The 27,050-nt window shown below is 42.5% G+C and overlaps 1 protein-coding gene across 1 annotated transcript in view; it reads right to left on the bottom strand.

The window, feature by feature from the left end:
• NALCN (sodium leak channel, non-selective) overlaps positions 1 to 27,050 on the bottom strand; it is a 2,672,759-nt gene that overhangs the window by 51,824 nt on the left and 2,593,885 nt on the right. Inside the window, exon 36 of the mRNA XM_086934370.1 lies at positions 2,374 to 2,467. Within this exon, the coding sequence (XP_086790496.1) occupies positions 2,374 to 2,467 (94 nt within the window). The remainder of the gene's footprint in view (positions 1 to 2,373; positions 2,468 to 27,050) is intronic.

The following is a 27,050-nucleotide window of genomic DNA, read 5'->3' as shown; positions in this document are numbered from 1 at the left end:
GATGAAAGTCTGTTGAGGAAAAATAAGTCCTAGTCTGCAACAATGGTTGCGGTGTGCCTCCCCCTGCAATCACTGGCTCATAGTATGCACTGGAACTGACCTTTCTCATCTTCAATATTTGTCAAGATGACCATTCAACAGTCTGTACTCTTCATCTTGGTAACCAAGTTGGAGATACATCAAGATAGCATATTACCCTTAACATCTGTCATGCTTGAGTGAAGGTGTGTATGTGTGTTACATTTAATTGTTGAAGTCTCTCAGAAAGAGCACTCAGTTTGAATGTGTCAACAGATAATGAGCAAAGTGGAGGATGTCAGTTGCGAATGAATGTTGGATTTTCCGGCGGATGATAAATAAATGTCTAAAGAGAGTGAAAGGTCTGCTTATATATTTATACATGGGGTATTCAAAGTATTTTAGCCTCAAAACAATAAGGGCCTGATTATGAGTACGGCAGTCCCAAGACCCCCGTAACCACGGTGGCAGCTAAACTGCCACCTCCTCTGTGGGCTGACTGCCTGATTATGATGTTGGTGGTTGGACCGTCAGAAGCCTGACACAAGACCTCCGCCACCACCCAGATCCTGGATCCTGACGGGGAGGTGGGGAGGTGAAGTGGCGGTCTCTGGAGTCGACGCTGGCTCCACCATGCAAGTTACTACCTGCCTTGACATCTGCCTTTTTATGGCGAGGACTACGCCATGAAAAGGTTGGTGGAAAGGCAGGGCTGGGGCCACAAGCAGGGCCCAAGCGTGTTGTATCCCATGGGGTGTGTGCATGTGAGCACATGTTGTGCCCTCCTCTTCTTGCACTGTTGTGCTTGCACTGTGTGCCATGCATGACATGGTTCATGGTGCACATTGCACTGAGGTGCAGGAGACGGTGCCATGGCAAAGGCATGTGTTGCAGTCTCTCTATGAGCCAAAGTATGCCTCTGCCGTGACACCGCCGTCCCAACACTGCCCACCCGGTGGTTAACTCGTAATGCGGCAGTCAGATGCTGCCAGCTTGGCAGTGTACTCCCGACCACTGTAATAGTGGTCCAGAGGTCGGACCGCCAAACTCGTAATCCAGCCATAACTTATTTTCAGGATAAGAAACCCTTAAACCGCTGCCTTACTTATGATTTCTGCTCACGTTGTTGTCATTGTTGGAAAAAATGTCAGTGAAACCATGAACTGTGACCTCAGTAAGCCAGCTCTCTGTTAGAGTCAGAATATAGTGAGAGTTGATGAGGACATGATTGTGCGGGCATTTGTGGATACAGACCTTGCATTTTGAAATGAACCTGTAATGGTGGACTTTGCAGGAGCTGCTCCAATGGGTATGTGGTAATCTAGGGCTCTTGTGGTGAGATGATAACTGACAGAGACAATGGGAAAAACAGCTCTCATTAGGGCCCTCTTGAGGAATGATGGACCATTTGTGCCAGGGTTCCTAGTTGCCTAGACAAGAGCCTAGGTGTCTTGGGGCCCCTGTTCTTTTGTCAATGTGGGGTGCAGCGAACCAGTTGTTGGAAGCCTCAGTACAGCTGTCTTTTGCAGGATGTTTGGGAAAATGACAAGTGTGTTTGAATTTGAATTTCTGTAGCCATCCTGGTGAAGCCTTATTGCCGGCTATAACAGTTGTTGCCAGGGCTACTTCAATGCTTTGGATGTTGGGATGGTCTTTTTATTAATCAGAGCTAGGCTCTCCACTCTGGGGAGGAGGCACCTTTGACAGCGGGGTATTGCAAAGGACGTTTAGTAGGCGGTTTTGTTTGTTTCCAGCTTTATTTTATAGTCTGTGTGGATGATGAAGGCCAATAAGGTAAATTTGATAGTGGGAAATTAGGATCTAGATACTATCAGAGATGGAAAAGGCACCTCTGAAGGTTTGCTTCATTCCTGGGGAGTGGGACTTAGAGAAAAGCAGATTGATGTTGAGTCGACCACTCTTAGGACAATGCCATTTGATGACAGACTCTCAAGGTACAGTTTGAGAATTCTTATGTTACTTTTTTCGAGGCACTCTGCGACCTTAGTGATTCCGAATGGTGGATGTAATAGTTTTTTAGCCTAAATTCAGATAGATGACATTCCAAGTTGTGTACACATTTTTGAAAGGTTGCTGTGCACCTCTAACATCTTTAACTAACATTTAAGTTATCGAGCATTAATATAGACGCAGTAAAGAAAATGTAGATTAAGTAAACTATGTATGTATGGTAATGTCAACGTCATACTCAGCAACCCACCATTCTCTCCTCAATGAACTGTATCTGAAAACAAATTGTATTACTAAACAAGCTCGTTTAATTAGAGGATGAAGATAAATAGTAAGTACGAAATTACTAGAACAGTGCAACAATTATAATAAGGCAGAACCTACCATACAGTCATGCATAATTTTATTCCAGTCTTCCCCAGTCACTATGCGAAAAAGTACGGTGATGGCTTTCCCAGCCGAAGAAAAATTTGCATGCCTGTTTGGGAAAAAAACACAATATTTTATAACTCAGAGTGTATTGCGAAAGACATTGATAATAAAGGTAGGATGCATACCCCACACTTGAAATTGGGTGTACACTCGATTGTCTCATAAATGTGCACACTTGGAGATCTGCTTGCACTGTACAAAAAAAATTAATTGGCACAAAACCTTCTGCACGTTCATGCGCACATAAATAAAAAAAGATTAATAACTAATCACATGCATGGTTACACTACTGTTTTTCTAGCAAGAAAAGATACAAGATGCTTTAACCGCAGAGGCCCCTTTTGTGCTTTTTTTCTATAAATTATCCAGTGATAAACATTTTTGCACAATTAAACATGCACTGCGACTTTAGACATGCCAACATACACAAGTTGTTCACAACCATATATTTTTTCTAACTTTGCACTCTTACAACTTACGTATGAATAACGTCATATTTTGAGTTCTTTTTACTTTGTTCACCATAGAAAATAGTTGAGCAAAAAACAAAGGCTCAAAAATAAAAACAAAGCTATGTTTTGGGTAATAGTGCAATACCTCGAAAACTCCTAAACCTTCACACAGAGAGAGCCCAGTGGCTGCTGGACATTCACTTAATCAAACAGTGTATGTTAAATGCATTTGGAACAAGTCATTAGAACACGAGTGTATGGTGTCTATTCAAGCAACTCTCTCTGAGTATGTAATGTAAACACCGAAGTGTTAGTTTTGTAAAATAAAAAAAAATAAAAAATAGGGTTTATGAGAAACTCCAAGTGCCCTGGTAAAAACTGTCATGAGGAAAGGGAGTAGTGAACTAATATGATTTAGTCCCTCAAGAAATTCAAAAAGGTGGATTAAACACGATAGGCCAGATGTACAATAATAGTGCTTGCCAAAAGCGGTTGCAAATTGCGCACAGACTTTTTGCGACCGCTATTTTATGTTGTGGCTTATGTAATAATAGGACAATTTACAAAAGAACGAATTGCAGAGAATCTCAAAACGACCTGCCCAATTAATATTAATAAGGCAGATTACAATGTGTGACACCCTTTGATTGGCTACAATCACAGAGATGGTGGTCGCAAGGGACAGCAGACCATCACTCCTGTGTTTGAATTCCAATGCGGAAAACTTTTCCTTAAAAGCAGACCGTGTTCCTTAAAGGAACCGAGGGTGCGTTTGGAAACAGAAAGTTTGCTGTTTTGAAAGACTACAGTGAGAGTAGACAGTGGTCCCCACTACCTACTCGTCCTAAAACTGCCACCCCGATTTCCAAAGGGGAAGGGGTTTAAAGAGGACCCCTTCCCCTGTTTAAAACAGTTACCACCTCAATTTAGGAGAATAATACAAATGTAATTTTAATTTACAAAATAATTTAAAAAATGTACTTTAAACAACTTAATATAATACATTAATACAAAAAATATACTAGTATGATCATGCGTTTCATTAATTAAACTAAAAAAATAATCGAAAATATATAATTTATAGTAAACAAAAGACTTTGAAATAAAAATGTAAATATATAATATATAGTTTATTTATAAAAAAATATTTATTAAATCTATAAGCACTTAATATTTGTAAAATTAAGATCTAAACAAAGTCACAATCAAAATTTGGAACAAATGCACAAATGTGGGCATGGGGAACTGGATATACTATTCCAACTGCAGCCCAACAAACAGTAGAAAAAGTGCATACATAAAGGGTGACAAATTTACCACTCTAACTCCGAACTCCTAAAAATGGAAAAAATGCATTATTCAAATTGATAACATACTTTTCTAAGCTCAGGCACAAAAACATTAATAAAAAATCATTAATTTGAGGGTGTTCCGTTAATTATATCTCAAGTCCAGCAAAAACTGGGTGTGAGAAAGTGGATTATTACTTATTAGTTAGGGTGGGTGGTAGTCCACCATAAGTAATATTGTCACTATTCGTGTAAGGTCAAGTAAAGGTTTCCGTAATCTAAACATCAGCTCACCCCTGATAGCTATGGCACTGAGCAGATAGGCTTAACTTGAGAAAAACTGCAAAGTATTTAGAAGTATCAAACCAGTTAAAAAGTCGAAAACACAGCACAATAAAAATTCAGCTCCAATTAAAAAAAATTGAAAATATTTTAATGAAAAAATTCACACCAAAACAAGAAAAATCCACTAAGGGGAACAGGAGATACTGCGAGTATCTGGTTGTACTAGATAAGAACAAGAGAAAGGTTTAAGGCCAAGCACAATAATGCACAGGTCGAATACAGAGGTAAGATCTGTCCTGGTTGGAATGCTACCTTCACAGTTACAACATTTCAGAGAAGGGACGGTCTTCAGCGGGGCAATACTGCAGGCTAAATCCGAAGATGTGCTTGTCAATGACAGGGTTGATGATGGACAAGGTTGAGGCAAAGCCATTGACGACGGCAGGAAAAACTCTGAGCAGGGAAATGTCAGGAGTGTGTACCCAGGAAGTTGTCAATATCGATTTGGAAGCTGCTCAACTGCATGGCCAGTGCAGCTTTCTACCTTCGGACATAGAATCTTTTTTGGAAGTTGGATTTTGTCAGCATGGCAAGGCTGCAGACAATAGCTGAGGAGGGTTCAATGTAATCAGATGCCAGTTGGTGTTGTTCCCACTGAAATGGATGTGCTGCTGCAGAGATGAAACTAGTGGGAGCTGCAGTGAAGTCTGGCCCACTGACGATGCACCCCTCTCAGCTCTGGGAGCAAGTTCACACCTCATTAAGGAGCTCCTGAGTAACAGTTGGAAGGTCATGCAAAGTGACTTCTAGAAGTTTAGGCAGGTATAAGATCATTTTTAAAAAGTATCTTCCATAAAATATTTTGTCCTCATTTTAGTTCAGATGTGATGAGGGCTTGTTAGAATTATTTTAAAGAATCAAAAAATCAACTTTGTAATTGTTTCCTTGATGGAACAGTTAAACCTTCTATAAGGAAAATAACTGTAGGTGCTTTGTCAATGGTATACATTAAAATTGTACATGTTGTTCTTTTAAATACCCTGCCCCTGTCATATTGGGCATTAAAGCATACTTAAAGTTGACCTACTAATATTTAAAAGGAAGGTGTAGGCCTGTCAAAAGTAGTTATTCTGACATGTCGAAATTGCAGTCATATTTTCCACTGTCCCTCTAGTGGTGGCACAATGTGTGTAGCAGTCCATTAGTAATATATGTTACAGGCCCTGGGCAAACTTTGTACAATATACCAGAGACTTATAGGTAAGGTAAATATGACAATTAGAAGTATAGCCAATGTCAACATGTTTTATGGGTCAGAGCTCATGCACTGGGCAAGTTAGCAGAGTTCCAGTGCACAGAGTAAAAAAGCACAGCAGCAACAGTCCAAAGAAACATGGGAGTGACATGCAAACTGAAGCATTTTCCTGCAGTGAGGCATTCATATTGAGGGGAAGATATTTCCTATTCTACCTCAGGTCCCACAAACATTGGGAACATTTGAAAAATCGAGGATATGAGATTTACAATTTTAACTCTATTCCAACAGAACTTGAGGAATGCACATACATTAAATAGGTGAGATTTCCTTATCGAACTTCAGTCCAACAAAACTAGGGAAAAAGATATAAATAAAAGGGGGTGACATTTAATATTTTACCCCAGTCCTGTATACATTAGCAAAATGTGTGCATTTGGGGTGTGGCATTTACTATTATAACTCCAGCCCAACAACATTTGGCCAAAGTACACATATGAAGGGTGTCAGACTTAATATTCTAGCTAAAGTTTCACAAATACTGGGGAAAATACACATAAAAGGTGTGAAATTTAATATTCTAACTTCTCTCACAAATATTGGGCAAAAAGCATAATTGGTGGGGAAGGTGAGATATAGTATTCTAACTCCAATTCAACAATGATTATGGAAAGTTTATAGAAAAGGGGTAATGGTTTACTATATTTACCCAGTTCCCACAAACACTGGGGGAGTGGGGAAGGGGGTTAGATATACTATTCTAAATCCAATCCAAATACAATTGAGGATAGTGTTTCAGTTTCAGTTTCATAAGTCTTTATTTCGATAATAAAATCATAAAAGACAGAAATATCAAGAACATCGAAGAATGACAAATTTGATAAAAAACCGTCATTACAATCATCATTAAAAAGATATTAAACAGTATAATAAGACTTTAGAAATATAATACCACAGTAATCATTTCAATATTAAAATACGTTTGGGTTCCTGGTACGAATAACCCATGCCCACCCAAGAAATGGGCGGAAAAACAAGATACAACCACCCATGGGAGATGTCCACGAGGCGACAAAATTACAAAAACTAGGGATCTCATCAGTTATCAACCTCTCCAACAGAGTTCTTTCCTCGTCGGAAATAAGTGTATTGGAAAAGGGACTCACTTTCGTCCCTACAAAACCTCCAGACTTTGTTAGACTCAAGCTGGAATTTATCGAGTTCTGCAGGAAAATCCGTCTGATTGCATTTTTTTCAGGCAAAGAAACAATGTCGGAAACAGAAACTACGGGTTTAAAGAGGAAATCTACCTTTTGTCCACCAGCTTTCAAAACACCTAAAGAAGTGATATACTTTGAAAAAACTGTATTGTCAGCTATTGCATCAGAAGAAAGAAAGAACGAATCCCTCACCAAACACAATTTGTCTAAAAAAGAAAAAGACGCACTTTTTTCTCTCAGAAATGATGAGAATATTATAGTCAAGCAAGCCGACAAAGGCGGTTCGATTGTTATTTGGGGCACCAACGAATATATAGCGGAAGCCAATCGACAGTTACTTGACATAGAATGTTATCGGAAAATACGATCAGACCCAACGATTGAATTTCAGAGAGAACTCGAGAAAATACTACAGAATGGTTTCGAACAAGGCTTTTTGGGCAAACAAGAATTCAATTATTTGGTCAATAAACACCCAAGAACACCTTTGTTCTATGTACTTCCAAAGGTACATGAGAATGCCAAATCACCACCAGGCCGCCCCATAATATCTGGGTGCGATTCACTTTTTGAACCCATCTCCAAGTTTATCGACTTCTTCCTCAAACCGTTCACATTGACAGTACAATCTTTTTTGAGAGATACCTCAGATTTTCTGTGTAAATTACAACAATTACCATTTACCGAAGGCCAGGATTTACTAGTTAGCATGGATATAGTTTCACTATATACTCAAATCCCCCAAGACCAGGCTCTGGAAGTGGTGGAAATTTTCTTGGATAAAAGAGATCGTCCAGCAAGAATTCCCACGGACTTTATTTTGAAACTGGCTAGAATGGCTTTGACTAAAAATTACTTTAAATTCCATGAGGACTTCTTTCTACAAATAAAGGGAGTAGCCATGGGCTGTCCCTTTGCCCCGGAGCTTGCCATACTCTTCATGAGTGAATATGAAGACAGACACGTACACAACAACAACCCCTTCTCACAATGGATAGGGGGTTGGGTTCGTTTCATTGACGACATTTTTTTCACATGGTCTGGCACAACGGAACAACTAGCTGATTTCCATGGATGGCTCAACAACCGCACAAGGGACATTAAATTCAGCATTCAATCATCACCCACAAGACTGTCCTTTCTAGACGTGGAAGTTTATTGTACAGACGGACAGTTGGTGACCACCCTCTTTAGAAAAGAGACTGACCGCAACAAATCCTTGCACTTTTCTAGCAACCACCCGCGCAGTTTGAAAGAAAATTTACCAATAGGCCAATTTCTCCGCATACGTCGAAATTGTTCATTCAAAGACGAGTATATGTATCATGCTAACGTGCTCATGGAGAGACTTTTAGATCGGGGCTATCCATCTAAATTGATCAAACAAGCAATAAAACGTGCGTGGTGGACACCATGAGAAGAACTCCTGAGAAAGAAAGAAAAGAAAAAACTTAAGCGCACAGTGTGTGCTACTACATTCGGGGCATCATCTAACTTTCTCAAAAAGGTCATTCACCAGAACTGGCATCTAATAAAGGATGTTGATACACAGTTGAACGCCAAACCACTTTTTGCCTTTAAAAAGGACAAGAGCATTGCGAACCAAGTCATCAGGGCAGCTGTCCCTGTCAAGAAGGCCCCTACAATACGTGAGTTTGTCAATTTACCTCCAGTTACAGGACACAAAAAGTGTGGAACATGCCTGTGCTGCAACTCCACAATTGAAGGGAATGTATTCCAACATGAAGGAATCTCATGGAAGCATAACACTTTTACAAATTGCAAATCAAAAAACTTGATTTACGCCATCCTATGCCCATGCGCCAAATTGTACATAGGGAAAACAAATCAGGAAATCAGACAGAGAATATCTCATCATAAATCAAGAATAAAGAGAAAAATCACTACAGCACCTCTCGCACAACATTGGATTGACGAGTCACATGAAGACCTCGATTTCAGATGGACTGTCATCTCGAAGTTAGAGCACGACCAGAGGGGTGGAGATCTAGAGGCCAAACTCAAACAACGAGAAGCAATGTTGATCCTGAAATTCAACTCAGCCACTCGGGGCTTGAACGAAATGTCGGAACTTTACAACTTATAAATAGAGTCATTTTTCTCCCATAAACTGTAGTGAATTCACAGACCCTTGGACATTAATGACACTTTTACCAAAAATACACGATCTATAATAGACTTATACGGGATTCTAATCAACGATCTAATGTTCTAATTCAACCTGACTTACGGAACCGGCGAATGCGCCACACAAACGGACCAAACAACATTTTCCATAACCCCCAATAAAAATGCAATCATCACAATAGGCAAACAAACTACAATTCCCAGAAGCCCAAGCAGCGGATTCCAACCATTTCTACAACCGGGTCAACCGGGACAAACACAAACGCGCCTTAGCAATGGACGTGGACGTGTATGGAGGAGACTTCAAGAATTGATACCGGTAAGAATACCCTCCCACGTAACGTTATTACAAACCTTGGATGCACTCATGGACTCGAATGCCCGTCATTTTAATATGAAAATACACGTGCCTTTTTCACGGAGCACCGAAGCGCTAAATGTAATCAGTCACTATCTTTTCCTCCTACAATACGAATGCGGACGCAACCGCACGCCCATCACCTTATCCCCACGATTCACACAGCCAACGAAAAGCACCCGGTTCTTGAAGCCTGTTATTTATTTAAATATGCACATATGCGTGTCAACAAAGAGCATATAAGTGCCAAAGTAAATAAGACATCTCTCCCCTTCTTTATAGAATCGTTTGAAGAAAGTGAAAAATCTGACCACGCGGTCATATTGCCGATCTATGTAAGTACTCAGACTGATGCATGCCATCATTTTTGATCTGCTTTCCTGGCAAACCAACTCTAATTTTGCTTAATTCTAAACATTACAGCTACATGAGTAAACCATCCTTTGGGAGACCGACCACTGAAATATAAACACAGGTATGATCTGAGAGAGTGTGTGACTGCTTGAAGTTGAGTGTTGCTAGCATGACTGACAGAATGTTTATTTATTTATTTTTGTAGATTGAGCCCACACGGTCCTGATGAGAATCCCTGCCACCTAAGGGATTCGAAACGCGTCGACCCCTGTTCTCTTGAACCTCCGTTCTCTTAATAGACCAATCTTCTCATGACTAAAACTTAAAAATTGAACTACTGGATGGTCTATTGCATAAAATATGCATGAACAAATCTTGTACTAAGCACTAGTATCCGCACCTGTTGTTTAAAAAGAACTTTATTTAATACAGGGCGTTTACACTTACTTCAGAACAGTTAATCTTTGGCATATTGTTGTCAATTTGTCTAGTCTTGTATGTCTATGTCCCTAAGTGTACTAAGTGTAGTCTTTTGAATGTTTTATGTGTCCATCAAACGTTTTGCAAAATGATACATATTGGATTTGAGTTGTGACATTTTGTTGTTCTTGTACATATTGGATGTTTTTGTATATACCTTACAAGTCTCTTCTTTTGTGAAAGAATGTTTGTTTAAATATAATCTTACAACAAAAAAAGAAAATACATAAAAGAAAATAAAAATAAAAAGAAGTATTCATAAGAATCTAGACTAAAAGATTGGTCTTTCCGAATTGAGGATTGTTACTCAATTAGTTGAAAATATTGAATTGAAGTGCAGTACTGGCATCTCTTTGTTGATTCACCCAAGAAATTTAGCAACACCAACCACTACCAACTCAGAAGTATTGGTACGAAATATCTTCATGGCTTCAATGCTCCCTTTGATTTCTAGCCTACAACAGATAGGCCTAATCCATTTCAATCTTGGGGCATGATATGCAGGGCAGGCGAAAAGAAAATGACCCACACTCTCCGGATAGACTAAGCAGAAGGGGCAAGTATCATTTGAGTTGGCAGACCACTTTTTTGTAAAGGAGTTAATTGTTAAAGACCCGACTCGGAACTGGTGGTATAATTTCCGGTCGAGAGTCTTAGTGATCACATCCCAATAGATCTCCAGAGAGGGGGTCACTTTATGGGTCAGAAAGAGGCCTGTTATGCTAGTGGTATCATTTGACTGAACTACAGCTGAGTGCTTAACCGAAGCCCAATACAGATCTTTAAAATCCTGTTTGGAAGGGAACAAGGAGGTCCCCGGAGAGACCCAGAGCTGGTTAAGACTCATCTCTTCCAACACCTGTTTCACTTCCCTCAGCCATGCAATATTTGAGGCGCCCCATGATGATTTTACCTCAGCTAGTTCGCTGGCAAAGAGGCTAAGCTCTGGGGAAGTCCAAATCCGTCGCCACAGTGCCACCAAACGATACCGAGCCAACTCATTAATGGGCTTACGGCCCAAATCTAACAACAGGGGTTTGATTGGTGTAGATTGGGGAAGACCTATCAAATTCCGCAAGAATTTATTTTAGGCTTTGACCAAAGAGGTTAGATCTTTAAAACCCCAAAGGTCAGCACCATACAGAGTGGCTGCATTAATTTTTCCTTCATAGATCTTAAGTACTGGGGCAATACGTTTGGTAAAGGACTTCTTGTGCTCCTGGATTAAACAGCCCGTGAGGCGTGCAAATTTAAGGTATAATGCCTCAACCTGGGGTTTCCAGCAAAGGCGATAGTCTAATGTCACACCCAAATAAGTCATTACCTCTACTTGTTCAATACAGGCACCATTTAAACTAACCGAGCTTTTAATGGGGCGGTTTGTACTAAAGACCATAAATTTAGTCTTACCAATATTGATTTGCAAACTGTTTACCCTGCAGAACTCATCGAATCTGTTGAGTGTTGTCTGTAGCCCTCTCCGAGTTTTTGGGAGAAGCAAAGTATCGTCTGCAAAGATTAACATCGGATACTTAGTTCCTCCCAAAGTTGGAGCATCTGTCGGGGTGTCAGCAAAAAACTTGACTACCTGATTGATAAACATGAGGAAGAGGGTAGGGGCCAACACACATCCCTGACGGACGCCGCGTGTTACTGGAAAGCTGTCCGTCACCTGCCCTTGTTTTCCCCATCTCCCCCTGGCAAAATTGTCCTCATGTAGTCTAATTACTAAATTTAGGAGTTCTGGCGGGAGGCCCATAGATTTAAAAGCATTCCACATTTTCTCCCTGGGCACAAGGTCGAAAGCCGACTTTAGATCCACGAAGGCGGCGTAGATTGCTCCTCTTCCTAACAGGACAACCTTCCAGTACAACATGGTTAATCTAAAGACCTGATCTATTGTACTGGTGCCAGATCTAAATCCAGCTTGCATTGGTGATAAAATGTTATCCTGTTCCATCCACCCCTGGATTCTTACAAAGACCATCCTAGCAGCTATTTTTTGAATTGAGTCAATTAAGCTGATCGGGCGGTAATTACCCGGAACCGATCGGTCCACTTTTTTAAAAATTGGTAACATTTCCGCCCCTTTCCAAGAAACCGGAATCCTTGCCCCTTTAGCGGTGGCATTAATAAGCATAGTTATATAGGGAACCCAAATGTGTAAGTTAATTTTAAAAAGGTCTGCCAGTATTGCATCCATTCCTGGGGCTATCCCTGATTGCACTGCACTGAGGGCCAGCTCTGCCTCAGAAGAGGTAAAGACTAAAGTTGGGCAAGAGTTAGAAGGTGAAAATACTCCCTTCGTCTGGTCTGTGTGCTGATCTATGTTTAAAGCCCTAAACTGGGAGGAGTAAAATGTCACCCACTCGGCAGGAGGAACATGATTGACGGGAATTCTGGAATCTGGGTTCATACCCCACTTTACAGTTTCCCAGAACTTAATTTGGTTAGATGATTGACACGCTGAGAGGAGCTCAGACCAAAGGTGCTCATCCCACTCTTTTTTTTGCGGCCCATTTGACTCTTTTGTATGATTGCCGCGCAGTTTTAATGTCACCAATGACTCGAGATTTAATCGCCTTGATCAAACTACAGTGCGCTTCCCTGCAACTCTTGTTATACCATGTGTTTTTTGAACCTGATGCCTTTTCTTTCTTTGGGTTAAACGGTTGCGTTAGAAAGGTTTTAAGTTTCGAGAAACACTGTTCATGGAGGTCACTAATCTGAGAAATGCCCCCCAAGGGGAGTGGGAGAGCTTTCATGTAGTTCAAGGTTGCCGAGACTTCTTTCTCTATGTCGTTAATTATGGAGGGATCTTCGACTACCCTGGACCATCTAACTCTTCTATCATTTGTCAAAATGGCTTCAGACGTTAGACAAGGATTTTTAGGGAACTCGCCACTATCACCTTGAAGCTTCAAAGCTAACGAAAGGGGGTTGTGGCCGCTCTCTGGACGAGTCACAACCTCCATGTCAATCACCAATGACCAGAATTCTATTTTAATCAAAATGTAATCTATTCGGCTCATACTGACCCCATTGTTAAAGGTGGGATGCCCTGCCTTATCGGAGGTCGGGCGCCCATTTACTGCACGCAGACCTCGCTCCAAACACAGCCCCAGCCAGAGAAGAGCCGCTTCAGTAGCCTTAACACCCTTATTTAATAATAAAGGCGGGATATCCCAAACAGCATCTTCTGCTACCCCCAAATACTTACCCACACTAAACAGTGGTTCAAATGAGCAATTTAAATCCCCGGCTACGAGAATGAGTTTATCCCTTCCTATTGCCTCAAAGAGCAGGTCTAAGTCGTCCATGATGATCGGCCTATGACCACCTGGGCGTCCACGGGCGTATATATTTATGACTACTATATCCTGTTGGTCAACCCTACTAAGCCTAATTCCTAATAGATCAGGGTTGGCCACTATAATTTCAGTCGGTCTATACCCAATAGACTGCCTTACCCAGACCACTAGACCTCCTGAGGCTCTCCCTTTAGGGCCCTGGATCGCTGGCTTAAAGAAATTTAGATACCCTGCTCGATATATAGGGTCGGGGGCCCAACTCTCCTGGAAGATGACGATATCAAAGGAGTCTATAAAAACTGCCCAATCCTCTGAATCAATTCGACCCTTTAATCCCGCTATATTCCAGGAAACAACCTTGAGCGACCCAACCTGACTAGAAGATGAGATGGGCTCCAATACACACAATTCCTCCTCTGTAGTTACAACCAATCTCGATGGAATGCTAGGTTTCTGATTAAGAGCAATTGGGCTTGCAATATCACTTTCTCTCCCTGAGACGCCCTCATTAATACGCTGTTCTAAGTTGTGAACCGCCAGGTTATTACTTTTAGATTCACTACATAAATTTTCTGACCCTTTGTCTTGAGGATAGTGTATAAATGATAGGTGTGCAGTTTACTATTCTAAGTACAGTTCCATAATCTTTTTGTTTAGTTATAGTTAGGACCAATTTACCATCAGAAGAGTGTTTTTGGTTTGCTAATAACCTTGGCACCATTTGAAAAAGTTCCACTACTTCAGCTTCTTCCTTGAAAGTTTTGAGGTGATCCGTCAAGTTGTGGCTGAGAAAAAAGGGGGAAACGCAATTTCCTCATGCAATTTCCATAGAGGTTCTTGAATAGCACTACAGTCCAAATGGGAAACATCCTTTACCACGCAACTTTTACCACGCAGTGCTTTTACAACGCAGGTTTTACAACGAAAACCATTACAACGCATTGCACTGGGGGGCGCTCTAGGATAAGTAATAGTTTAATTTACTATCCAACACCTTCCCTACTATCCACGGGGACTGGAGTTGGAATAGTAAATAAACTATTCACTATCCAGCACCCCCGAAAGCAATGCCTTGTAATGGCTTGCGTTGTAACAACATGCGCAGTAAAAGCATGCGTTATAACAACGTACATCCAGTCCAAATTGCTCCATCACATTTGTCATAAAGCAAGATGTTTACTCAGAACGCGTGCTTTTTTCTCATTTGGTGTGAATCTATTCAGTAACTTTTGGAAAATTAAAGTTAACATCTTATGAATATCTGGATAGCTGGGTTTGTGGGACCTATGGGCACAGAACTTAAAAAATAGAGCAATCTGATTAGCTGAGAGGGCTTTTTTGTCATCTGACGTCTCCCTTCCATTGGAGTGAGAGACTCCTGCAAGTCCTGTGGGAGTGTCATTAAAATTAAAAAAGAGTAAGGTATAAGGGGTCCCTAAACCCCTTGAACTGGTGGGAAAGTCCCAGAGGGACCCCCTGGGACCACATTTTATATGAGATATAGTGTGCTTGATCAAGTGAAAAATTCAGGCAGATGAGGGGACAGGGAAAAAGAGCTGTGGAGACCAGAGTCCCACTACATTCTAGGTTATTGATTCAAAGGAATCCCAGGGACTAAGTATAGATTAGGAAATGCAAGTTCATATGTAACTCTTCTAGCATAGTCATTAATGCTGCAGTAGAGTTTTAATATTTTACATTAACATTTTATCTGTTGTTCTTTTAAATACCCTGCTCCTGTTATTCAGTTAAAAAGAAATAAAAGTGATATGTTTAAAAAATCCCCAAACAATGCACCCCATTTCTAAAAAAACATAAAAACAACCTATACCATAATTACATTTGAAGGTGAAAACAATCAAATGCTACTTTTTTTTTTTAAATCACGGAATTAGCAAACATTATTATTGTTGCTGGCATAACATCCGTGTAACATAGTGTAACGTCTATAAACATTTTAAAACACCATAAAGATAAGATGAAATAGAAGAAATTGCAACTTCCTCATATAAATATTTTTAAAGCGCATGCACCATTGCCATAAAACAATGCCTATATTGGCAGCCACAGTACCAACAAAAGTCAATTGCAAATCATAATTAACTAAAGAACTGCTAGTGGCCTATAACAAATATAACTCAAATACATGAGCAAGGGCTGTGGTGAAAAATTGCACAGACGATCATGGCCTTTTGAGAAACTGTAAAATATTATGACAGAATTGCAATAAATGTGAACATCTCACCTCAAGAGCAATTATAAAGCCATACAGTTAACATCAAAACTAAATGCACGGTTTCAAGGTGATCACACCATCATATCCATTATCTTATCCATCACTGCAACATTTGATTCAGGCAGATGATCCAATACCTACTCACATTGCTAAGGTTATGTGCTTTAACCTATTAGCAAACTTAATACACTTGATAAATCTTTCACTCTCCCAAGGGGTACTTCCTGTTTCAAAATATGTCAAGTCTACTAAAAAAAAGTCAGCTGACCTGGGAATTCTAATAATGTCCTCCCTCATTTTGGCCCACGCTTAATTTCCAAAATTATGTAAAGTGGTATGAAAAATCAAATAGGATCATTTGTTCAAAAGAATAAGCTACTGGACGAGTTCCATCCACGTCTTATAGTGGATCTAGTACTGAAACAGCTCTCTTTTTTAAAATGTTTTTTTATTTTATTGAGAGACACGGTGTAAGCCAGACAATAAATCAATGCAAATACAGTTCATTAAAAAACCTAATACAGATGGTACAATATTATTAATAGACATAATTTAGTTTGCATAAAACAGTCAGGGGATATACATTTTATACAAGTTTGAATATTAAGGAGACCCAATAAAAGAGAGATGGGTAAGACCCGATAACCCAAATAAATATATATGTTAAAATTAATTATTTCGAGTCCCTCCAATCTTTTAATGGTGCCCAGATTGTTCTGCCCATTTATTTAGATTTTTTGTCCTTAAATTCGTAAAGACATGACTCTACATTGTGCATGCCCATGAGTCTGGCAAGCCACATCTGGAACGTGGGGGCAGTGGTATCCTTCCAACCTGCAGAGATTAGGATTCGCAAAACAGCGACTGAGATAAAGACGAGGGCTTTAGCATCCCTCCCCGCCTTTAACTTGTTGTCTGTCCCTGTTAAGACGAGTGTAGGGGATAGATCGATGTTATGACCTAGCATCCCCTCCAGAAACAGAGTTATCTCCCTACGAATTATAATAAGACTGGGGCAGTGATAAAACATGTGTAATAGATCTGCAGGGCCGCTATTACATTTAGGGCATCTATCATCTTCTCTTACTCCCCATCCATACAATTTCACAGGGGTATAATAGAGATTAAACAGGGTCTTGTAATGTTGGGCCCTTAGGTTTGAGGACCAGAATATTTTCTTATTTAAAAGCAGGGCAAGGTCTAGATCGACATCAGGATCCCCCACCTTCTGTGCCAAAGAGGTTTCAGTTTTCTCCAAGTCGTCCTGCAGACTAAGGAGCAGATGATTATAGACTATTCTTATCTTTTTACCCCCTCCAATTAAATAGTCAACCATTGAGTTGCCAGGAGGCAACGTGAACCTTGGTCTTATTGCCGACAATGATTGAACGATTTGCCCGTATAAAAACCAGTGGCTTTGAGGGACACCGTATTTCTGCTTTATCACCTCAAAGCTAAGAATTTTGTTACCTGTCATAATATCTCTGAAACACCTTATCCCACACTCCCTCCAAACCATAGAAATATTACTCTGTCCTAGGTGGGGGGAAAAGGCTGGATTTCCAGAGATTCATATTAACATTGATTTTAGGGATATTCAAAATTTTTCTAATGGCCTTCCATGTTCCCCAGACCCTTTATAAAATCTTATATCTGGCTTTCCTGTAGTATCTGCGCTCAACTTCACAATTCAACACCCCTAGGGCCTTCCTCCCCAACAGGAGCGTGAAAATAGATGGGAGGCTTTGATTCCCGGCCAAATCCTCCTGAGGAGCGGGATCGAGTTGAAACAGTATATTCATTTGTGTGAGTAAGCAGGTAAGATGATAAAGTCTAAGATTTGGCATAGCCAATCCCCCTCTTGCCAATGGAAGTGACAAAAGATTGATCGAGCGCCTGATCTAACCATATTGCCAGACACATTTTACAAAGGTGGCTTCTATTTTCCTAATCAGACTGTCTCCTAATAATAATGGGATAGCCCTGAAAAGATATAACAATTTGGGGAACATAGTCATTTTTAGGACATTGACCCTGCCTATCAAAGAAAGATGTAGGACATTGATTCTTTTCAGATCAGATTCGATTGATTCAATGAGGGGTGGGTAGTTTTCTTCAATGATCTTATCTACCGAGGCATTAACCCTAACCCCTAGATATACAGCTGAATCTACAAATCTTTGATCCGTCTTATTATTATTCTTAGTGCAAATGATCTGGACTTTCTCTTCATTTAAACGATAGCCAGAATGATGCCCAAATTCCTTGGCCAGTTGTGATAAGACAGGCATAGCTCGATGAGGATCCGTAGTTATTATTGCCAGAGCGTCAGCATAAGCCAGCAATTTCGTGGAAGAGCCATTACAAACCACCGGACTGATCTGAGGGGAGGCTAACATTTTCTGTATGAGGGGGTCTATGTACAGGGAAAACAGAATTGGAGAGCATGGACAGCCCTGGCGTGTCCCCCTCTTAATTGATATTTTGTCTGAGTGCTGGCCCATAACAAGAACCCTAGCCACTGGATCCGCGTACATGGCTTTATTAGCCCTCACAAATTTGCTGCCGAAGCCTCTACCGGCCAGAATAGCCCACATAAAGTCCCAGACCACGCGGTCAAAAGCTTTCTCCGCGTCGAGGAGGATCATGGCCATCTCCCTCCCAGTAGCAACAATGGCGTCAAATAAAGTTATTGCTCGACTGGTGTGGTCCGTCGCACCTCTACCCGGCACGAACCCATGCTGCCACGGGGAGACAAGATGACCTATAATCCCCCCCAACCTGTTAGCCCAGACCTTGGAGTATAACTGTGTGTCCGCGTTAATGAGCGAAATTGGGCGATAGGACCCCGGCAGTTCTTTGGGCTTCCCTTTCTTATGAAAGATGACGATGTTGGTCTCCTTCCAAGAGTCCGGTATTTTGCCTGTACACAAGATATCAGTGAATAGATCCAGCAGGATAGGGGCAATCTCTTTTTCCATGCATTTATAAGCCTCCAGGGGGATCCCGTCTGGGCCTGCGGCCTTGCCGGCAGCTAGCTCCTGCAGGGCTGTAGTTATTTCGCTCAGGACCAGGTCTCTATCGAGATCTTCCCTGGCCAGCTCATCTAGCCCTGGACCCCCATCCTCATAGACCGGGTTTTGGTCACACATCCCTCCCTCATCGTCATACAACGCTTGATAAAAATTCTTAAAAACCCTTAGAATGTCTGTTGGTTCGCTATAATCGTTTCCATTCTCATGCATACAAGAGATTTTGTTCTTGGTCCTCTCTTGTCTTATTCGTAAGGCCAGTGCCCTCCCTGCCTGCTCCCCTGTTTCTTAGCGCCTTGCCCTAGACGCCTGGTACTCGCTAACTTCCTTCTGTGTTATTATTCTCTGGAGATCAGCCTTAGTAGTAGTAATTTTATTTAGGTTTACCTGACCATCTGCCCCTTGACTAATGTCTATAATATGCTGTTCTTCCGCTACCACTAACTCGCCCATGAGGTTCTCAATCTCTCTCCTATCCTCTCTCCTTAACCTTGCTGAGCAGCTTATCATTTCGCCCCTAAAAGAGGCTTTGAATGCTTCCCAAACGCCGTTACACGACGTGCTGTAGCAATTTGCATCATAGAATTCTCTCGCCCATTTTCTAATATGCTCCACAAACCTGGAATCTGAGAGTAGTTTTCTCTCAAATGTCCAGCTAGTGTGCTTCCTCTCCACCTTAGTCATTTCACAGACCAAAATCAGAGGATTATGATCCGAAATTGACTTCGGTAGTCTCTTAATATGCACCTTGTTTATCTCTGGAGAGGAGATCAGGAAGTAATCGAGCTTAGAATATCGTTGAGAAGGTCCAGAAAAATATGTATAGCCTGAGTCCAATTGCTCCTTGGCCCCCCAGACGTCCATAAGCCCATGGGATTTTATGAGAGAATCCAGTGCACGATATACTCTGGGTTTACTTCCTGAATAACCGGCCACCATATTCCAGTCAACCGAGATGTTTAAGTCCCCGCAGACTATAATAGGGGTAGGCCAGTTAGCTAGCTCTCCTTCCAGGTAGTCGTAGATTTCTGGGTCGTCCTGGTTGGAACTGTAAACTACACACAGGGTATAGCCTATATTGAGCTCCACTACTACCCACCTCCCTGAGCTATCTGCTTTAAAACGCTTGCTCCCCCAAGTGATATGTTTAAAAAATCCCTAAACAATGCACCCCATTTCTAAAAAAAACATAAAAACAACCTATACCATAATTACATTTAAAGGTGAAAACAATCAAATGCTACCAACCCAATCACCCAATAAAAACACATATCACATATTAAAAATCTAAATTAAATGAATAGGAAATTAGAATCCAGAAATTATAAATACTAATATTTTTTATACATTTTAAATATCACACTGCTCATTGTATTCCCCAAACATCCCACAACCCATAAAATCTATATAGTAAAAACATCAAAAAATACCAAAGAATTACACATAACAAACATTAAAAAAAAAAAAAATCACATATTGATAGACAATTAAACTGCAACATTAAAATTAACTGCTTTAAATAGCATGATATTTTAGTAAACAATGTTTTAAATTTTGGAATTATTAGCAAAACCCGATGTACATCTCTTTGATATTATGACTCATGATATTTTTACCTCAAAAGAGTGCTGTAACCCATTCCATAAATTCATGCAATAATCTTTTTAAATAACAGCCATTTCAGGCCTCCTGGACAAACTATTTTTGTGATCGTAAAAGCATGCAATTTATAAAATCACAGACTTAGTCACAGCAAAAGGGCATGTCACTATGTTCTAAAGCTTTCTGACTCTCAAAGTGCCTTTTTTGACTCATTCAGAATGGCAAATAGGAGGAGGTGTGAAAGGAACATCCAACCTTCTCTTCTTGATTCGGAATGCAATGTATCAACGGTTTGCAGTTACAACTGCTGCTGCAAACCGTACGTCAATTACTCACCCAACTTGGGGGGATATTCTCAAGAACGTGTGATAACCATCGCAAAAGTAACTTAACGCACCTTTCAACATCGCAGTCTATCGCTGTAAAATTACGCCGTGCTAACTAAGTATTCACAACACGGAGGCACCATGCGATAGGCCCCCGACAAGGTGTCAAATGACCGCGACTCCCAACAATGCGTCAAATGTCCGCGATAAAGTCAATGCGACGCCGCAAAAATGCAAAACACGAACACAAAAAAAGTGCGATGAGGCCAATTGCGATACAAAAAGCAGCGAAAACCAGCGGCAGGCCTGCAAATCCCACGGGTCTGGTGGGAAAATGCACTAAAAAAACAACAAAAAGAAAACACCAAAAACAATCACAAAGTGAGTAGCAACATGGATGCACTCGGACCGCGTGCAGAGGACAACATGAACCCCACAAGCGCCACAGACCACCAGCAACAAACAACGGGGTCGGGGAACACCAAGGAGAAGAGGGAGAGGAAGATGGGGTGCAGTCCGCAGGCAAACCAGATCAGCGTCACAAGGTGACAGAACACTACCATCAACTGACCCACAATTGGACTACCATGAATGCAGTTGGAGTGTCGAGGAGGGCAATGGAGGTGGCCAAGAGGCACTGGCATGATGTGAAAACCAAACCAACGACAAACCCGCTGCCAACAGGAAGGCAGCAACGGCGACAGGAGGTGGGAGTCCTGCGCCACAGGAGGAGCTGGAGGAAACCGGGCCACAGTCATCAGTGTGGAGACAGTGCAAGGAGCTGGGAGTCCAGACACAGCTCCAGAGGTCCTGACACAAGATCAACAGAGCAAGTAACGACCAGGGACTGGGGGGACGGGGGAGATGGGCACAATGGCACACATGCACAACGATGTGTAGCACACTGCACACCCACAATGACCATGGATCATGTCCCTGATCCCCGTGACACACTGCAGCACACACACATAGCAAGAACAGCACATCCACATTGACGACAATGTGGTACAATGTGCAACCCTGACACCCCAGCACAGCGGACACCACTGGCTCCGTACATGCACAGGAACAGGCCAACTACATCTAACAGAGCACTGTGAGATGGGAATATACGCGTACAACCTCACATCTGTCATGTATTCCAAATGTACACTGTCCACTATCAAAATTCAGCACCTCACAAACAGTCACAATGCACCTTGACATACAGTCTGCATGTAAACAAAAACAATGTGCCAACATACATGTCAAAACAATGTCAACATGCATCTCCCCTTCACATTGTAGAGGGACACACAGCACCTCCAGTAGAGCAGACCAGACAACTCATCAGTGATGCTGAAGCGGAAAACCACACCTCCAACACCGATGCCCTACAACAGCCCATGGACATCCTAGACAACCCAATCCCAGGAGCAGGGCAGCCAAGCTACATAGAGGAGAGCCCAGCCCCTGCACAGACCACACAGCAGGAAGCACCCACCACCACGCCAGGCTCAAACAATTCACCGAGGCACAAATGGCATTCCAATGCCAGGTGTCAGAATGCCAAAAGTAGGTGACCGAACAGGAGCAGGTGGTGTCAGAGCCCATGGAAGCCGAAATAGTACACATACTTGGGTGTCCAATTTCCATCAGGGACCACCTACATCCCACAAAGGACACCCACACTGCGACAGAGACACATGCATGTGCACATTTCCTGTACTGAACACTGCCAGGGCCCCGCTAATGTCATACACACACCCACGCTTGACCTGCGTATGACGGCTCAGTCCAATCCTCTTACGTATTGAGTGGGTGACGACACAGCTACATGCTACATGCCCATGCCCAACCTGCTGCCTGCGGTGACATGGTTGCGTCCGCTGCACACAGCACAATGTAATGTTGTAGGGCCCGGGGCCCTCATGCATACATTATGACCACACGGACACACTAAGATAGTTTGTGGAACTGGCTACGGGGACGTGTGCCTGTCCCCATTATTGCCAGGGCCGCATGTACAGTGATACCTGTATTGGAGGGGTGTGGGTGAGTGTAAGCCAGCCCTCACAGAGTGCTTGTTACTGGCATCAACTTCAACAGTGATCACCATTAAAAGGAAACAGAAAACACTAGCATTATATGAACGACTGCAAAGAATCATAGTGGTAACCAGAGAAAGTACGCAGATCACCCAATATACAAACATAAGTGTCCGTGAGTCGCAGTCCACTGGAGTTGGGCCACTAGAGCTGAGTGTGCTCATGTGAATGAATTGTCTAGGATTGTGTTCCTTCGAAATATACATGATGCAGCTGCAGTGGGGTGTGTTGCACCTGCATCATCTCCCTCATTATCGTCCCAGGTCTCCCACACTCACTAAGGTGACATTGCTGCATAACCTCTCCACAGTACAAAACTCAATCAGTAATGTACCATGACTTGTGGTGTGATTAAATGGCACCTGGAGTGCTGAGCATGGTATCAGGCAGATGATGGCATCCATGACAGGTGTGAGCAACTCTGTTAGTCTGTCAGGACCACGGTTTCGACTCTGGCAGGTGGCGGTTGGAGGGGACTGCTTCCACCTTGTCAATATTGGTGGGTGGTCTTTGGGGGAGTTCCTCCTAGGGGGAGATCCTACCAAAGTTATTTCCAACCAGCCAATACTTTTTTTTAAAGGAGTCTCTGCAAGAATGGGATGCAGAGATGAAGTCAATGTCCTTCACGGGCCTCCATCCTTGCAATTGCAATGGGTTAAGAATTGCCTCCTGCTCTTCGAGAAATGATTTTACAAATAGAAATGAACTATCACACTGAGTCACAATATTCCCTTCTAATCATATTCCTTTTAATATAAACTATCCACAGACTGCCTTATGCACAAGACTTCTGGAGCATGTAAGCGTGGCTTACATGCTGGAATTGTATTTTTATGAATGCAAAACCACTCTTGGAATTCACAGTTGTTTGTATTGACCTTGTGAAAGGATTTACTCATACAAATATGTGGGTCATAAGCAGACATTTCAAGTCTTTCTTTGTTCTTTACCATTTTATTATTTAATACACAAATATAGTGAGACACCGGTATGATTCCCCAGGCTGCCTAAAACAGTACTTCCTGTACCAATAATGAAGCAATACCTCATAGGTAATTAGGCACCCTGGATTAACAATATACTGGATATCGGCACTTCTGGGTCGCAGGAATACATGCCTCCTACAAATATGCCCCTAAGAAATGGGAAAGAGCATGCTAGAGTTGGTATTTCCACATCAAGTTCTGCATGCTTACAACTTTTGTGGGCTATTCCATCCAGGCATTCCAGTTTTTTTAAGGAGGTGAAATATTATGGAGACAATTTATGAGTCCAGATATTCCCACAACACCTTAAATAGCTAATGTGGCTGCTAACTCCTGTCAGCAGCCAGATTGGGAAACCCAAGGCTATATTTACTTTCAGGCCAAGATGCCATCTTGTATATACTAACAAAGGCACAATACAGACCCTCCAGGATATCGCGATTTCGCGATTTGCCGCGAAATCGGCACTTTTAAAAAAATGCCGCGATTTTTACAAAAATGCCAGCGAAATTGGCATTTTTTGTAGAAATCGCTGCATTTTTCGCTTTATCCGGGGGGTCTGCTTTATGTGGCTATCACCTGTGAATTGGGCTAGCAGCCAAGATACTCAGCAGCATTGGAGAGGCACAGCGGGGTGGCAACCCTCACACCTCCAGCCCTTGATGACCTGTTAAGAGGTGCTTCGAAGGTGACTGAGAGGAGGGGGGGAGCAGCCCTGAAACCTCCAGCCCTTGCTGACCTGTTAAGTGGCGCTGCGAAGGTGACTGAGAGGGAGGGGCTGCAGGCTCAGGAGCAGCGACATCTATTCACATGCAAACAGCCCTGAATGCATCATGTCTCTGCTCTTTGGAGGGGGCTCGCACATTCCATTTCTACCCAGGGCCCCAAACATCCGAGACTCAGCCAGATTACATCCCTGTTTACACCGAGGCAGCACGTGGTTCTCTTCACAGAGCGTAATTGCTGTCACTAAATTGTAAGCAAACCTCGGTTCTTCAACATGCAGTCTATAATGTAAGAAAATAAAGAAATGGCACAATCGCACCCACACTGATTAACAAAGTATGGTGGACAATCAGTTCAATCAGTTCTCTTAGAGTATCTCCTGTAAGTACTGTACATCACAGTGGGGGATGGCATTTTGGACAGAGAGCCTGTCTTCTCGTTGTCTTGTGCAGGAGGGGGCGAGTAGCCCAAGATGATACTAGAATACTGCATGCCCACCCCTGTGCCCACCCTGGTGGATCCTGTTCCCTCTCCTGTGAAGGCTCCTGCCCTCCCCTCAGTGATGGCTCCTGTCCCCCCATGTGGTGGCTCCAGTCCATCCCCCGCCTGTGATGGCTCCTGTCAACCCATGTTGTGGCTCCAGTCCACCTACACCTGTGATGGCTCTTGTCCCCCCTGTGGTGGATCCTGTCTCCGCCCTGGGTGGCTTCTGTCCCAGTCCTGGAACGGCCCCTGCAGCGAGGGTGAAGTTCTTGATGGGCCTCTTCTCAAAAGGGCTCAGCTCAAGATTAATATGGAAAGGTCGGTGAGTAAGTAAGTGAAGGGATGGGTGAATGGCTGGATGAATTAGTGAAAGGGTGAATGGATGAATGAAAGATTGAATAAATGGATAATGAGAGAGGATGGATGGATTGATGAGAGGGGACGGATGGAGAGAAAATGTAAATAGCTGGATGTATGGGTGGAAGGGTAGCTGGATGATGGATGAGGGGAAAGATGGATGAGGGGAAGGATGATGGATGAGGAGAAGGATGGATGGATGGAGGGGAAGGATGGATGGATGAGGGGAAGGATGGATGGATGGATGATGAGGGGATGGATGGATGGTTGATGAGGGGGTGGGTGAAAGGATGGATGATGAGGGGAAGGGTGGATGGATGGATGATGAGGGGAAGGGTGGATGGATGGATGATGAGGGGGTGGGTGAAAGGATGGATGGATGGGTGATGAGGGAATGGATGGATGATGAGGGGGTGGGTGAAAGTATGGATGGATCGATGAATGATGAGGGGAAGGATGGATGGATGATGAGGGGAAGGATGGATGGATGAAGTGTGGGTGGGTAGAAGGATGGATGGCTGATGAGGGAAAAGGATGTTATGTTATGTTATGTTAAATTAATTTATTGAGCGCGCTAACACCATTAGGTTTCTTGGCGCTGGATGGATGGATGATGAGGGAAAAGGATGGATGGGTGATAAGGGGAAGGATGGATGATGAGGGGAAGGACATAAGGATGGATGGATGATGGGTGGGTGAAAGGATGGATGGAAGGAAGGATGGCTAAGTGAAAGGGTCGATGGAGAGAGAAAGGGAGGATGGATGGATGACTAAAATAGTGGATGGGTGGAAGGATTAGTAAGTGAAAGGATGGCTGGATTGGTGAAAGGGTAAATGGCTGAATGGATGAGTGAATGGATGGATGGGATGAGGAGTGGATGGATAAGTGTACAGGTGGATAGGGTAAAAGGGTGGATGGATAATGGAGATGAGTGAAAGGATGGATGAGGGGATGGATGAAGGGATGGATGAGTGAAATGATAGATGGAAGGATACATGATGGATTGGTTTGCAAACGGTTGAATATGTTTGGAAATGGCTGGGCTTACTTATATACTATTGCGCGACCTCTGATGTGTTAAAACGTACCTATTGTCCTGAAGTTTTGTCCTGAATTTTGACCTCCTGTCCTGAATTTGTGTCCTGAATTTTGACCCTTTGTCCTGAATTTGTATACTCACCGTCCTGAATTTGCACCAATGCCAGTTGGTCACCCTATTCGCGGGCTTGGAGACGGAGCGCCGTGCAGAGATGTCTGTCCCTCAAGATAAACAGACAGAACCACTCAGCCGAGAGAGCTGAGGCGCACACGGGACGGGGTATCTGCAGAGGCGCGCTGGACAAGGGATGAAGTCAGAGGGTTGAGTTCACCTATTGCAGACCATTTCCCCCTGGGAGTGAGCCATGGGAAAAATCCTAGAGGCGAGAAATTTAACACGGGCGTCAAGTGGCCCCATGTCATGGGTGTCAACTTCAACCAGTCCCCGCTTTTAAATCGGAGACGATTTGCAGGCTGACATTTTGCAACGAAACTACAAGTACCAACATGCAGTATGGCTGAGATACCCGCCACCCCCTCTCAACACAATCCCCGAAAGGAGGAAAACCGGAAACAGTTCTTAAAGTTTTTGGATGTGGGATG

Source organism: Lissotriton vulgaris, chromosome 8, assembly GCF_964263255.1.
Source record: "Lissotriton vulgaris chromosome 8, aLisVul1.2, whole genome shotgun sequence".
In the NCBI taxonomy this organism is placed as follows: domain Eukaryota; kingdom Metazoa; phylum Chordata; class Amphibia; order Caudata; family Salamandridae; genus Lissotriton; species Lissotriton vulgaris.
This window is presented reverse-complemented; position numbering and strand designations above follow the sequence as displayed.